Source organism: Mustela lutreola, chromosome 4, assembly GCF_030435805.1.
Source record: "Mustela lutreola isolate mMusLut2 chromosome 4, mMusLut2.pri, whole genome shotgun sequence".
Classification (NCBI taxonomy): Eukaryota; Metazoa; Chordata; class Mammalia; order Carnivora; family Mustelidae; genus Mustela; species Mustela lutreola.
In genome coordinates this window covers 65,399,272-65,416,032 of record NC_081293.1, presented here as the reverse complement: position 1 = coordinate 65,416,032, position 16,761 = coordinate 65,399,272, and the positions used below count along the sequence as shown (strand labels likewise).

At 42.2% G+C, this 16,761-nt stretch overlaps 1 protein-coding gene across 1 annotated transcript in view; it reads right to left on the bottom strand.

The window, feature by feature from the left end:
* Positions 1-7,186, bottom strand: part of CCDC6 (coiled-coil domain containing 6) — a 107,769-nt gene extending 100,583 nt beyond the window's left edge. Inside the window, exon 1 of the mRNA XM_059170196.1 lies at positions 6,575-7,186. Coding sequence (XP_059026179.1) covers positions 6,575-6,883 — 309 coding nt within the window. The 5' untranslated portion in view covers positions 6,884-7,186. The remainder of the gene's footprint in view (positions 1-6,574) is intronic.
* Between the last annotated feature and the right edge of the window lie 9,575 nt (positions 7,187-16,761).

Below are 16,761 nucleotides of genomic sequence, written 5' to 3'. Positions count from 1 at the left end.
TTACTAGAATGAGCACTGGAATAAAATCCCTAGCTGTAAACCTGACAGCCAAAAAAGGTAAGAAAATTGGACAGTTTGGGGGAAGAATGAAGAGTCTGCAAGTTAACACCCCTCCAAGATCCTGACAATTAGAAACATTTTCCCAAGCATTAGTATCCCTGTCAAAAAAGCTTCAACCACCACCAAGCAAGAACACCTTGAACCTGTGAACACTTACTTCACCACCTTTGACAATAATCCAATTTATCTAACAGCAGCGGCATTGTGATTGAAAACCAAAACCAACTCCTACCCACGGAGGGAAGAGGTATGGGAGGAAAAGAGGAAGAGGACTGTTACTCCTTGTTCAGCCTGGCTGGGGTTTAAAAGCTCAGATTAGCATTTCTAGGTGTAAATGCAATTATCTCTGCAAAGAAGGATTTAAGAAAAAAAGTACACTGTGTGGGACACTATATCAACTCCCTGGAACTCCACTCTGTAAGCCACACGTGGTCATCCACAAGGATTCAGCAAGTCTCCTAATCCTGCCTGCAAATACTCCCCCAACTGGAGCTTCGGGTTACTGGGGTACCTGCATAGATGCGTTATAGCCCAAAGCTGCTTCCCAGAGGCAGCTGTGGGGCATTTTACCATTAACTAGTTATGAGAAACACTAGAGTGATCAATCACCAAAAGTGAAGGGGTGAATCTGAACTTTTCCAACTGAGCCACTTTTCCCCCCTAAAAGCCTGGCTCAAAAATCCATGGAAAGGTGAACCTAAAGACACTTTGTCCCCCTTTCAGAGGTGAAATGTATCACGAAATGTAGATGTATGCTACAAGGTAGCCTACAACATCACCCATGGTTAGAGGGCAAAGGCTTGGGAGGCCCCTTGATTGTAGTAGTCTCCCTAAGTATACAGTGTATCCATTCATCCATCTGATCTGCTTAACCAACCAGGGCAAAGACAGTGTCTCATGACACAGGCAGGAGAGTGGCCCTATTAGTGAAGTCAGGAGACAGTACGGGCACCCTCATCCAATTAAAAACAAAAACAAAAACCTCCACCACCCAATGCCTCCAGAGTCAAGCCAATATACCCTTGAGTATCTACCACATGCCCCGCACTGAGGAATGGGAGTGAACAAAGCAAATTCTGCCCCCCAAAAGGAATTTACACATCTGCCGGGGGAGACCTATGTGATGGGGATGTAGAAGGAGCAACAGATGGGTCCTGTGGGACCACACAAATGGGCACAAAATCCACTGTGTGCCTGGCGAAGAGGCAATGCCATGCACACTGCGGTGGGGGTGGGAAAGGCAATCTAGTCTACTTGCATTTATGAGGTAGCAGGGAAGGGAGGAGGAAGGAATAAGATTAAGGCTGGGAAGTACATCCTAGAGGAGTCAGAGAAATCTAAATTCCAGGAACCAGCAGTTCAACCAAGTGAGGGGTATGAACATGACGGGTACCTCTGGGAAACACACAAGGGCCAGATCAAGCAGAGCCTGGGAAACAACCAGAAAGTCTACCTGGATTCAGAGGGTAATGGGGGGCCATCCAAAGTTTTTAAATAAGCAATAACTATTTCAGATTTTTGCTATAGGCCAGTCTTTCTGGTCTTAAACAAGAGTAATCACAAACCAGATCCTGGTGATTCTCTGAACTATTCCTCATCCCCAGCAAAACAAATAAGGAGAACACAGCAAAAGACTGACATAATCTCCTCCAATGTTTTGTGTTTCTTTAATCAAATACAAATACGGTATATGAGATACACTGAAGGGAACTATGAACATGAAGGACTTTAACTGCAGAAGAAATCTAACAATATAGCCTTTTTAAGAAGCGTGAACTTGTGTACAATTAGGTCATACACTTCTCAAAGTTGCATCTCAAGTTGGGCGTTTCCATTAAGAATCTAAGGGGAAAAAAAATTTTTAACAGGGGAAAAAAAAAAAAAAGACACACTACACCTCTTTACAAGGGCAATGTTAATCCAAAAGCATCAGAGTCTGCCAAAATGAAGTCTTAAAAATGGAAAATAGTGTATTAGGCTTCCAGAGCAAATAATCCCATATCCACAACATTTACTATACGGTGGCTTTTACTGGTTAATGAGATCCTTACACCGTTGATCTTTAAAATAGCCAGGTTTTCTAATCGTGCCATACCAACCTGTTTTTCTACCATAACCTCAAAATGCATTTTTATTTCTGTAACCCTAAACTTCTATAATAAAGTACTAATTTTATAGTTAGAGAAAGATATTTCAATACTAGTGACTAATTTCAGGCCTTGATTTTCAAGCCAGACACATGCTGAAGGTCTGAACTGGTCTCAGAAAAGCCCACACCTTAGAGAACTAGCCACGCCAGGTATGAAGCTCTGCTTATACTCTGAGAAGCCCAGCAACTAACCAGTCCAGAACCGTGAAGCCATCCAGTGAATGCCCATTAACGCATTTCCTCATCTGCTCGGACACCACCACCCATGGACACTTCTCCTGACAACGAATCAGATCACCTCCAATTACATTTTTCACCCACAATACAAGCTGATGGATCTAGCCTAACATCTAAAAGCTACTCAACAGTTACTGAGCATTTGTTTTTTGTTTTTTTTCTCCACTCCAAAGAAGAAATTATGATCTATAATCAGCAACCTGGTTCCACTACCGATTTACTAGAAGAAACTGGATAACCACTCCAAACATTCCATTTCACCCCAGAGCCCCAGGGTCAAGCTTGTAACTCCCAGATGCTTCAGGCACTTGGGACACATGAAGGGCCTCATACAGAGGATTCTTCCCTGCACATAATGCTTACCTCTATCATATATGTGCTGGGAACACACAGGCCCATGAAACCAGCCCTTTATTAAATGGAAAGCTTGACCCAAACAAGTACTTATATACCAAAAGAGACAGACAGAAATTACCACAGTTAAGAGTTCTATTAGCCTTTGGACTGTTTTTAAAAGAGGGCACATGGGGAGTGGAGTGGCGCGTGTCAGTCAGTTGAGTGGCCAACCCTTGGTTTCGGCTTGATCACAATTTCGGGGTCCTAGGATAGAGCCCTGTACTGGGCTTCACACTCAGTGGGGTGTCTGCTTAAGGATATTCTTTCAAGGGGGGGACTGGGTGGCTCAGTCATTAAGCATCTGCCTTCAGCTCAGGTCATGATCCCAGGGTCCTGGATTGGGCCCCACATAGGGCTCCCTGATGCGTGGGAAGCCTGCTTATGTTCCCTCTCCAGATGTGTCTTTCTCTGTCAAATAAATAAATAAAATCTTTAAAAAGAAAAAGATACTCTCTCTCCACCACTCCCCCGGCCCCCGTTACACACGGGGCAATTGGCAGTGTTTTAACAAAATCAAAAATACTCTTACCATAAAATCCAGTAACTTCTCTCCTTGGTATTTACCCAAAGGAGCAGAAATCTTTTGTCCACACAAAACCCTGCACACAGATGTCTGTAGCAGCTCTAGTCAAAAATGCCAAAAGTTGGAAGCAACCCAGTCCTTCAGTAGGTTAATGGATAACTATGAAGACCGTAAAAAAGATCAGCGGTTGCCAGGTTAGTGAGGGATAAAAAGGCAGAGCATAGAGGATTTTTAAGGCACTTGGTCTACTCTGTGTGATGCTATAATGGTAAATCCACAGAATGTACAAACAGCAAGAGTGAACCCTAATGTAAACTATGGACTTCGGTGATGATGATGTGTCAAAGTTGGTTCATCAGTTGTAACAAATGTCCACTCTGGAGGGGAATGTTGATAATGGGGGAGGGGAAGCAGGATAAGGAGTTTAAGAGAAATCTCTGCAACTTCCCTTCAATTTTGCTGCAAACCTAAAACTGCTCTGAAAAATAAACTGTTTAAAGAGAGAGACAGATTAAGAGGGTACCTCTCCTCCAGGGTGTGGCTAATGAGCAATGTATCTTTCTGAACGTGTTCGGGGGGGAGGAAAGACATTCATAATTATCTTTAGTGCCCAAGAACATGAAAGTTAACATTATAGGTAGAGGAAATAATAAAAGGCAGGAAGGCAAGTAATAGGATTATGGTGCCATTTTCCCTTCAGATTAACTAAAATAGTGAAAAATCGAGCAAGGCCTTTATTTAATTGAACACAAGCCTTTCTAGGCAGCTACTAACAAGGGTTACGTTTAAGTTAGAGTTGTTATGGGTTGTGCAGTTTAACCGCAACAATAAATTATGATATGGTATTGTTCAATGGACCCCTTACACGCACAGACCCATTTCATGTAGTCACACACATTTCTCAACCCAACTTACATACCTAAGAGGTCAAAACCACTTCAACACAATCTGGGTCCCAGACCAGTTACCGAAACTCTCAAAAGCTTAGAGGGATCTCTTCTCTGCGTTTGCTTTAATAACACCTGCCAAGTCCTAGGGAACCAGGTAAACCACAGGCATTTTTATTTGTCTCCCTGAATATATGAATCAGAGATTAAAGAAGAACTGAGTGGCTTTTTGTACTTGTAGGCTGTCATCTAAAACAATTTTAAAACTCTACTCAGTAAGGCCACAGAACATTTCACAAAGTGTATTTGGTTGGATGTCAGTTTTAGCTGAGGGTAAGTGCTAAGAAATAAAGCCACCACCTTACACACTCTTCAAACCAAGTGTTCAGAAGGTCTCTGATCTTATACACCAGGAATGAACATGTTTGTCCGTGCAAAGCCAACATGTTTGTGTACAATTTACAGACCTACTTATAATATGGTCAAGTGTCAAACAGATACCCTTTCATAGTACCTCCACCCCCTAATCCTCTCCCAAACAAACAAAAACAGCCTGAATTGCTCACTGTACGCAAGAAGCTAAGGATTCAGTTTCATAGAGTTTTACTACTTTCCGTGGTTCACATTCTCGAAGAGACTAACCCTCTCATTTACTAACTCAAACCTTAAATAAACTGCTTCTACCAACTTCCTCCTCTTCTCAAGCCCCCACTCAGAAGAGACATCTCTCTCGGCCAAGAAAGCTACAGAGGAGGCTTGGAAGTGGCTGCCTCTGCAAATTCCTCCCTCTTCCTACCGAAAGGGCACTTCAAGAACTTGACAGTCTGGAAACGCATGAATGTTGCTCCAATTCCATTCACCAGGACTGGATTTGAGCATGCAAAGTGTCTTTCTACAATCAATTTCTATTTAGGCTGCCAATTACACTGAAACTTTGGTGGAAATCTGCTTCCTAAGCAAATTCAGAATGCCATCCAGGTCCCACGTATGAGCTAGCACTGGGGGAGCATACACACCCACACACACATACACACTCACTCCTCCGCTAAAGACTTTTGCTGGCACAGGGGCATCCTAAACTTGCCCCATTTCATTCCCAGACTGTCATCTTTGATCCACTCCCAAATTCATGCCTTTTTCCTCCATCTGAAGATTCAGGCTAATCAGCTATTGGTGCAGCAACTATGGTAATTTATCCCCTTGATTTCTTGACATTTTCCTCTCTGCTCCTGGCTGGGAAACTGTTTTGATCTGAATAGAGTTGTCTGTATGGGGATTCTGCATGTTAATGATGTGGCTAGCTGGCAGGGATATTAGGTGAGAGCACACGGTGTACTTTTGCCAGTTATGTTTCGCCTCATCACGGCTACAGTGGCCTTTCTAATCGCCTGCTACAGTAGGAAGGAGAAGACAACACCTAATCTTACCCTCTTCGGGGGAGCCTCGGAGGCTAGGTGGAAACAGAACAGACAGCCTGTTCTTTCATCAAGAATCTGGACTCAGACAAAATACCCCCAGGCACTCCACCACCAATGAAGCAAACACACGTACATCTTGCTCCGTAAGGGAAAGGGAGTCAGTCAATACCATGGTTTGAGCCCGTCCAAGCTTCATACCCTTCACTCTATCCAGTATAGTACGAGATGCTGCATTCGCCCGGCTGTATAATGCCGCTGCCACCCCTCACCCCAACCCCTACCAAGGAAAGGACTTCCAACGGAGGTGGGAGCCTCAGCTACGGTACCCGCCCTTCCCTCTCAATCCTGGCCAGAAAACTCCACTTCCCGGATTCCCAGCCACTCTCTCCCGCCCCCTCCCCGGGCGATCAAGCTAGCGCCTTCCAGATGCCAGCGAAGTGCCCAGACCAGCTACGCACCCCCCCAGCACCCCCAGTCAGGCCCCTGGAACTGACTCCGGGTTCCTCCCTCTCCCACAGCCTAGGGAGCCCCAGATTCTGGACGCACACCTTAGGCTTGCTAGGACTGAAAAAAGTCCCACCCCGCCCCCCAGCCACGCCACCAGCCTCCAGCACTTCCCGGGAGGGGCCTCCTCCCCAGAGGCGAAACGGGAACGTGGTTGTCCAGCAGCGTTCTCCCACACCCCACGAGGAGTCTGACCCCCAGGGGAGGCCAGATTCGCGTGGCCTCGGAGGGGCACCTCCCTCCCCCACACCCCCCGGGAGCCAACAGTTCTTGGCAGAGAGTGTGCTTGCTGCGGGTTCTCGGGAGCCTCGGGGAGTTCGGGGGCTGCCCGGTCCAGGTGCAGCCTCTCCCGGAGGCGGGCGGAGGTCGGCGCCGCGGCGCGCCCCCGGGGGGCACTCACGATGGTCACGCTGGCTTTGCGCAGGTCGCGGTTCTCCTCCTGCAGCGCCTTGCACTTGAGTTTGTACGTCTCCAGCTCGATCTTCAGCACCTTGTTCTCCTGCTGCAGCGAGGCCAGGCGGTTGGTGAGCTCCTCCAGGCGGAACGGCGAGATGACAATGCCCCCCGACTTCCCACCGCCACCGCCTCCTCCGCCGCTGCCGCCGCCGCCGCCGCCCGAGGTCGACGAGCAGGACGACTGCATGGCGGCCGAGCTGCTGCTGTTGCCCCCCGCCCCGTCCGTGTCGCTCTCGCTGGCGCTGTCCGCCATGGCCGCGGCGGGCTGGGGAAAGGAGGAGGAGCAGGGAGGCGGCGGCGGCGGCGAAGGCTGGGCTGCGAATGAGTGGGCGCCGGGCGAGCACAGGGGAGCGCCGAGCTGGGCGCCTGGCAGCAGGGCGCAGACTCCGAGCGGCGGCAAGAGAAAGAGAGGGAGCTTCCCGCTGCCAAGGGACCTCCTCTGCCAGAGAACAGAGACCCCGCCCGGGCTCGGGCAGTACTGCACTGGGGCTCGCTCCAGCCGGGCCTGGCGCGCGCGCTAGGCCGCCCTACAAAGCTGGCGGAGAGCTCCAGGACCCGCCCGCCGCCGCCGCCGCGACCCGCCTCCCGGCGCCCGCCCCTGGTCCTAGGACGCGCGGGCCCTGCGGGTGCTGCAACGCCAGGCCAGCCCCGGCGCCAGCTGCGCGCCCGCCGCACGTGTTCCGAGGGAGGGCCTTCTTGCCCCCAGACCTAAGTCCCTGGCCGCCCAGCCTCTTCCGGGCTCGCGCCGGCTCCCGAGAAAAGAAAACCGAGTGCCCCGCTAGCCTCGCAGGTGCTGGGGACACGTGGAAAGGTCACGCCGGCTCCCGCATCCAGCCCTGGACGAGTGGGGGCCCCATCTTCCGCCGACTGCGTGTGCTCCTGTCTCCCTCTGTCTGCTTCAAACACAGACGCAGCCTCTTTCAGTTTTATCTTCTCAGTGAGCTTCACGGGGAAGCCTAGGATACTAGCTCTAAGAGAACAGAAAGTTCCCCCGCAGGGAGCCCATAGGGGGAAAACAACAACAGCGGCCACAGGTTAACCTTGTTAAGAATTTACGGAAAAGACACGCCGCTCTCTTTACTCCTCCTCCTAATAATCTCATAAACCTTACGGCGCTCAATTGTTCAGACAAGGTGCAACTTTTTTTTTTCTTTTCCTCTTTGCATCTTGAGAACAGTGCCAGGACGCGTCACGCAATAGGACTGAGACACTAACACTTGTCTAATCCACGAAGAAAAAAAGAAACACTTTCTGTGGATTAAAGCCCAACTCTTTAAGTGCTAGTTTTCCTTAGACATAGCATTTGCTATACAAATAATGATCAAGTGGGAATACGGCGTAACCATAAAAACTTTTACTAGGTTAAAAATAAAACATTAGTCTAATGTGATCTAATTCAGGGTTCTAGTTTTGAAGTATAAAAAAATTGAAATCAAAACTTTGATTCCCCCTCTGCCCTCCCAAAGAAAGTCTTGCAGGAAGTCCGCCCAGCAGGTGAAATGATTCTAAACATCTTTAAACTGTTGACACAAAACAGCTTTCACTTATGTATAAAAATTGGAAAGTGAAACTGACCAGACTAGTTATTATCTGAGCTTAGTCAGGGAAAGAACAAACACTTGGAAGCAGAAAATAGAGGAGAAAAAAAAAAGTGTGAAAATTTTCTATTGCTTTGAACTTTTGGAAACCATTATAATGTGTCAGGAAGAATAAAGAGGGGGACTTAATGATTTTTTTATTCTCGCTCCTCCCCTTATCTTTAAACCTAAACTTGATCTAATGATTAAACTGTCATTCAGTGGCTCATGGAAACTGGTACCTCGGAACAAACTACAACTCCAAGTGTTCCAAATGACATCATCTCTTACCAAGATGGCTGCTTCTAGCAGACAGCTGAGAAATGCCAACTGCAATTAACCCCCAAATTTCTCCTAGTTATTTTTTGGTGCTAAAGGACTTCTGAACTTAAACAGGGTTGGTGTGGCAGGAAACAACAACAACAACAACAACAAAGAATGGGTTTGGCTCTTCAGAGGCATATAGCCAATGTAAATTGTTAGAAGTGATCCAGTGTAATTTTCCCTGAAACTTAACTTCTCTTTCTTTTCCTGACTTTTCTTTTTGGGGTCTGGTACCTGAGACAAGCAGCTCGTTCAAGTAGAAACAGCTTCTGGGAAACTCACTTGCTGGGTGGAATGGGGAGAGTAAACCTAGCAAGGAGCGGCAGCCCCGGGAGAAACTCAGATTTAACTGCATTCTTTCCACTTTATTCAGCTCCGTGATAGAATCTTAGAGCCGGTCTGGCTTCCATACTTCACAAGTTTCTATTGTTCCCTATCCCATAGTATCTTAAAGCTTCCACTTTTAGAGCTTATTGCAACGGAAACATTCCTTCCAGGCAGAGCAATGGGCAAGTTGGCTCTCTCTTCGCTCTATCACCAACTACCTCAGAAAGACTGACTCCTTCAAGTCAGCATGGGGGTGGGGTTTAAAGCGCCTGACTTTCTTAAAGGGCCCATGTTATAGGAAGCTTAAACATGTATTAGTCTTGAATAGAATCTGGAGGAAAACTGCATTTTGACATGGGATTTGTAGGCAGTAATTGTGTTTAGAAGACTTTGGGGGGGAAAGCCATCTTCTAAAGCTTCCCTGCTGATACGGATGGGAATAAACAGGGGAATATTTTTTTCACTGTGGTTTTTATTGTTATTGCAAAGCAGAAGCGTGTCTAATTTTCTATTTCTTGTAAAAGTGATTCCCCATATAAACAGACCATTTATCACAACATTGGTTCAGTAATAACATTACAATGGAAACACTAGTTACAAAACCAATAATATCATTATAAAACTCCTTCTCAGCTTTCTAGGGGAAATGAATCAGGATAGGTGGCAGTGTGTGCTGCCTGGAGGAAGAAGACATATTTAGATAATCACTTCCATGGGAGAAATAATGAAATTTACCTTTGCCCTAAACTTTGCCCTAAACTCGAGCTGCAAAATATAACGACAAAGGAAAAGAATACCTTATAATCTAATTATAGGCACAACACCACAATCTTTCTTTGTCTAATGCCCTTTGTGCAGCTGATTTACTCTATGGCCTTGAACCTTCCAATAGGAAAATTAAAATAATGCCATAAATCATAGGGAAGTTTTGTTTATTTTTTATGACTATATATAAATGGCTATACATACCTAGTTACATTAATGCCACATGCTAGTGATTTCATTCAAACTCGGAATGGGTTCTATGGGTGGTGGCAAGACCCGTTGTTGCAGTTTTGAAAAGAATAGGAATGAGCCAATATGAGCTGGCTATCAGAGTGCCAGAATTCAGATAGAATCATAGAAGAATGGGCCACTTAGTGTTATCATTTTCTTGAAAAATAGTTGATTTCGAAATATATCCATCCATCCTACTATTGCTTATCTCCAACCACCCCATTTCTTTAACATTTTTTTTGTTTTGTTTTTGTTTTTCAATATTTTACACTTATTGATGTCAAACTAGTCTTGCATATCCCACATCCCACTCTGGCAAAAGATCATGACTACAAGATTAATTACATATCTCACCTCTATCCTCCTGTTTGTGTTCACTCATCATTCGTTCAAAGAGATCAAAACTGTCTCTACAAATGACAGACAAAAAAGATATGTCATCAGTTAAATTAGATGAGAATCAAGTAAGAATTTCAAAAATAAAAAACAAAAAATGAAACATATGATTTATGTCTAGATATTTGGCAACCTAGAAAATCTAAAATTTGTCTTGACACAGAACTTACTGAATTCCTGATCCAGAAATGCTTTTTTAAATGATACTAAAGGCACAGCAGAACTTGAAAGAAAGTAAAGGGAAATCCCAGGCTCCAAAGCAAAGAGGAAAACTAGAAACAACCCAAATGTTCACCTACAATATAAATCCTATTATATTCATGTAATGGAATAATATACAGCAACATGAATGAGCAAGCTACAGCTTCATGAAGCAACATGAGTGAACCTCACAAATATATTAATAAGCAAAGAAAGACAGACACAAAAGAGTATATACTGTATGATAGCATTTATATAAAGTTCAAAAATAGGCAAAATTAACCTATGAGGTTAGACATCAGAATAATGATAGTCTTTTGGAGGAGATAGTGTTTGGGGTACTAGAAGATTTCTAATAACATTTTTTTTTCTTGTCAGGGTTATTTGTTACATAGATATGTTCACTTGTGAAAAGATATTGGGCTATAGATTTATGATCTCTGTACTTTACTGTATGTATCTTGCACTTCAACAAAATGTATAAATCAAAAAAGGGGAGAACAGGGGCCCCTGGGTGGCTCAGTGGGTTAAAGCCTCTGCCTTCGGCTCAGGTCATGATCCCAGTGTCCTGGGATGGAGCCCCACATCAGTCTCTCTGCTTGGAAGGGAGCCTGATTCTCCACCCCCCCACCTGCCTCTCTGCCTATTTTTTTATCTCTGCCAAATAAATAAATAAATTCCTTAAAAAAAAAAAAGGCGGGGGGAGGAGTGAGTCACTATAAACCACAGTAATGACCTGGTTGCTGAGACTGGAGCAACAGCATTGTGGGGTTTGTTAATCATGAGTTTAATGCCCATCAAGGACAGAATTTGGGGCTTGGGGCCATACAAGGCAGGAACCTACAAAATGCCAATCAAAAAGCCTCACCATGCCAAAAGTTTCTTACCTGCAAACAGGAAGGCAACAAGGAAGTTTGTTTGCCTTAAACTGGTTTCAGAGTTTAAAAAAAAAAAAAAAAAAAGCCTTTCGAAAAGTTATCATCTAAACCTAAGCCTCATGGAGTTAGGGATTTCACGTATATACTTCATACTACCTACATGGTCCAAAAAATCCCCCCCCCCCCATCTTAAAAGTTAGGTTGGTTTGGGAAATTTGGGAATGATGGAAATGTTCTAGAGTTTCACTGTGGTAGTGGTTACACAAATGTATATATTTGTCAAATCTCATCAAACATACTTAAAAAGGGTATTTGCACCTATGTAAACTCCAACCAAGAAAATAAACTAACAAAAATATTTGGCATAAAGATGGTAGTATTTCTATTTTACCTGGAAGAAATAAGCAAAACTTTCCTCTGGAAACAGTCTCAAAATGAAAATGGGATTACAATTGTAAATCATAAAATACACAGAGAAATAATCCCTCTCAAATAAAAATTAACAAACAGTAAAGAACAGGAAGGATGGTGGGGCACCTGGGTGGCTCAGTGGGTTGGGCCCCTTACTTCAGCTCGGGTCATCATCTCAGGGTCCTGGGCTCTCTGCTCAACAGGGAGCCTGCTTCCCCCCACTCTCCCTGCCTTCCTCTCTGCATACTTGTGATCTCCCTCTCTGTCCAATAAATAAATAAAATCTTTGAAAAAAAAAAAAGAAGAAGAAGAACAGGAAGGGTGGTATCTCTAGAATTTCAGTTAAGACACGTGTTGGAGAGAATTGGATTAGATAAGTATGTTTAAAATAAAAGCCATAAAAGAAGGTTCAGAAAGCATAAGATAGAAAAACACACAAACAGACTTGAAAACAGGACAGTACAAATTACAAAGAAACCAAAGAAAATATTTGGAACTTAAGATATATAGTAGGCTAAAAATCAATTAACCAAAGATCAGGAACGCACATGCAGCCACAAAAGCTAACTTTCTTTAGCTTGCAACAATAAAGGAGAATGTATACCACAGAAATTGTGGGAGGAGTTTGTTATAGGATTTATGCTTGAACTGGGTGATTCTAAGCAAGGTTTAAGAGGGCAAGGGTTAGTTCTGAATTAGATATTGTCAAAAAGTGGAGGAAAGTTGGTGACTGAATATCTTGGTTATTTTTATCTAAGAAGCAGGAGCATGAGAGCAGGACTTTTATTCTATCAGCATTCTCTTATTTCAGTTGGGAACACCTGAACTGCCACCTGAGCAGTTTTTCATTAAGTGAATAATTTTTTAAAAACCCTCCAGGAGTAAATTAATGAGCAGACTGGAAACAGCTGAAGAGAGAATTAACAAATTAGAAGATAGATCTGAGGAAATTAGAATGCAGCACAGAGATATAAGAGCAAGGTTAGAAAAGCAAGGTCCCACATATATCTAGTAGGTATTCAGAATTAGAGAACAAAGTGGAATAATCGAGGCAATATTTTAAGTAATAATGGCTATGAACTTTAAATAATTGATAGAAAAATATGAATGGTCATATTCAAGAGGTAAAATAAGAATGGAATAGGATAGCAGCACCAGGATGACTCAGTCAGTAGACTGTGTAACTCTCGATCTTAAATTCAAGATCATGAGTTCATGCCCCACATTGAGCATGGAGCCTATTAAAAAAAAAAAAAAAGAATAGAATGGGACAAATAAAAATAGAACTATATCAAGAGGAATTCAAACATATATTGGTAAAAACTGAAGAACAAGTGCAAAAAAATTAAAACAATCCTATGTAAAACCAGAGAGAAAACCAAAAACAGAGACTATTTCAAAAGACAATTATCTATAATTAGAGTGTTAATAGACATCTTAATAGCAACAATGGAAGCCAGAAGACAATACAATAATAACATCAAAGTGCTAAGAGAAAATGACTATAATAGGAATTTATGCACAACTATGATACTCTTTAAGAATAAGACTAAATTATGGGCACCTGGGTGGCTCAGTCATTAAGCATCTGCCTTCTGCGAAGGTAACGATCTCAGGGTTCTGGGATCAAACCCCATATCGGGCTCTCCACTCAGCAGGAAGCCTACTTCTTCCTCTACAGCTCCCCTTATATTCCCTCTCTTTCTAGCTCTCTCTGTCATAAATAAAGAAAATCTTTAAAAAAAAAAAAAAAGAACAAGACTAAATTAAAGACATTTTAAGACAAATACATTACCACAGTCCAGCTCAGAGACTTTCTAGATGTTCTTCTAGAAGCAGCAAGATACAAGAAAGAACCATGAGCAAAGTAACTTGGAAGGAAGTGTCTAAATTTAAACAAATACTGACTACATAACTGTAAAAAATATAAAAAATAATGGTGATGAATATGGGAGTTTAAAAACCAACAATAATAATTGCCATTTTAGGGAAAAATAAAACACTGGAAAATAACAACAAATGGGAGAGAGGAATTGGAGTTAAGGCATTCTAAAGCCTTTGTGGATGTTCAAAAGGAGAGTCAAGAGAATGATTCACTTGCTGTTTTTCTTTTTTTGAGTAATGCACGTTAAAATTTTAAAGGAAACCACTGAAGGTATGTATAGGAATGAAATTTTTAACACGAATCAGTTAAGGGAATAAAGGAGAACCAGCAAATACTTGTTCGATCCACTGGGAAGTTTAAAAAAATAAAAGAAGAAAAGAGCAAGAGAAAATCAGAATAAATAAAAATCACACACATACACCCAAATTTCTTTGGGTGTATGTGTGTGATGTAGTATGATGTGTATGTAGAAATTTGTATATATATATCAGAAAGCATAAAAACTATAATTGAACCTACCTATAGAAGCACAGAGATAACCAGAATGGCGGGGGGCGGGGGGGAACCTAGCCATCTTTCTCACAAGACTGTCAAGACTTAAAAATTTGAAAATAAAAGATTGAAAAAAGATGTATTATACAGATACCTATCAAAAGAAAGCTGAAGAAGTCAGATTAAACCCCTTAAAGAAATCAAAAGTGCTGTCAGATATAAAAGAAAGTAAGCATCCAATAATTAAAGGAACAAATAACCATGAAAATTTTTTTAAAAATTTGTTTAAATAATAATGTTTAATTTATGTTTAAGTAGTAGTAATATAGCCTCACATATATGTATTTAAAATTAACAAAATCATGTGGAAAATTGACAAATCCACAATCATCATAGCATGTGATCATAGCACATCTCTCTATTGAAAGATTTCTCACTCTCAAACAAATAAATAAAATCTAAACACACACACACAACACATACACGCATACATACAAACAAAATGCCTTTTCCTTATGCCTTTCCAAAATGCCTTCCTGTGATAATGCCTTATCACATAGATGTGATCATAGCACATCTCTCTATTGAAAGATGAAGCAAATGAAAAATTAAAAAGAATGAAAGATTTAAACACAATTAACAGGCTTGATCAAGTGTGTGTGTATGTGTGTGTACGTATACCTACACCCAACAATTATGAAACAAGCACTCTATTCAGGCACATAATTTACCAAAAGTGGTAATGAACTAAGCCACAGAGCAGGTCTCAGCACACAAAATCCCATATTTACTAGGTGCTTGCCTTGTGCCAGGTGCTGGCTAAATGCTTTAGTGCTTCACATGTGTTCATTTGTTTAATCCTCAGAACAACCCTACTTGAGTATGTAACTATTTTTATCCCTGTTTTTAAGATGAGGAAACTCGGGCTAAAAAAAAATTTAGAAAATTGCCCCAGCTCCTCAAATGACAAATTGGAGGACTGGAGTACAAAATAATGCGGTCTGTAGACATGCACATTTTTTCCTTTAGAGAGAAAATTTTATAAGACACACACAAGCACACATTCTCAACACCCCAAATTAATAAGTTTTGCAATTTGGCCATATTTCTTTTATCATTTTCCTTTTTTCTAAAAACAACAGTGTACTCAAACAGTTAGTCTCCTTTAACAACAACTCAGTTTGGGCCGCCCAGGTGACTCAGTCAAATAAGCACTGACTTGGGTCAAGATCTCAGCATCTTGATCTCAGGGTTATGAGTTCAAACCCTGTGTTGGGTCCCATGCTGGGTGTAGAGCCTACTTAACATGTAATAATAATAAAATAAATAAAAGAACAATAACAACTCAGTTTGATTCCCTGCCTCTTTTCCACGATAGACAGGTTTCCTTCCAGTTTATATTTTACATATTTATGATGGCCAATACTTGTGATTATTAAAAATGTTTTGTTTTGGTGAGGATGCATATGCAAAAGTGAACATACACATGGGAATCCATGTTAATAGTTATTTGGAGAAGGAAAGAAAAGGCATTTTGTTTGTATGTGTGCATGTGTGTGTGTGTTTGTGTGTGTGTGTGTGTGTGTGTTTCGATTTTATTTATTTGTTTGAGAGTGAGAAAGCTTGAGTGCAGGGAGGGACAAAGGGAGATGGAGAGGTAGAAGCAGACTCCCTACCAAGCAGGGAGCCTGACACGGGACTCTATCACCAGGATCCCAGGATCATGACCTGAGCTGAAAGCAGATGCCCACCTGACTAAGCCACCCAGGCGCCCAGGAAAGGGCATTTTGATGAGGAAACTATGGCTAATGGCAAACCAAAAACAATGAAAAACTTAATGAGGCCAGAACATGAGCCACAAGAGAGAAAGTGACTAAAGATGTAAATTGTGACCAGCTTTGAAGCTTTTTTTTTTTTTTAATGCCATAGGAATGAATTTGGATTTCATCCTGTAGGAAATAAATCAGAACAGTTGTCTTTTTCTTTCCAAAGAAGAAAGTGGTAGGCCTAGATATTTTAAAGTAAAATAGAGACATTACAATGTTTCCCTCCAAATAGTTTTCCTGCATGACCCCAATACAATTATTATTACCAATAAAAATTAACAGTAATTCCCTTACTATCAGTGAAGACTCCATACTGTAACAGTACTCTATTTTTAAAGTAAGCCTCTATGGCCAATGTGGGGCTCAAACTTACAACCCCAAGATCAAAAGTCACATGCTTTACTGCCTGAGCCAGCCAGGAGCCCCTTAGTACCCTAATGATATCATCATTTTCCTGACTGTCACCAGTATGTTTTTTACAACTTGCTTATTCAAACCAAGATATAACCAAAGACCACACATACTGCATTGCATTTTCTGGGTCTCTTTAGTCTCTAATTTTTATAAAGCCCTTTCATCACTTTTCTCATGTCATTAAAATGCTGAAGGCACTTATGCAATACCCCACTTCTAGATTTGCCCAATCCTTCCTTTTAATATGGTTTTTAACTTTTCCTTCTGCCCTTTGTGTTTCCTAAAAACCAGAATTTAGGTGTAAAACTTGTTCAGATTCAAGTTAAACATTCTTAACAAGAATATTTCATAGGTGATGCTGTATGCTTCACATCGTTACACATAGAGGAAGAACATAATGTCTG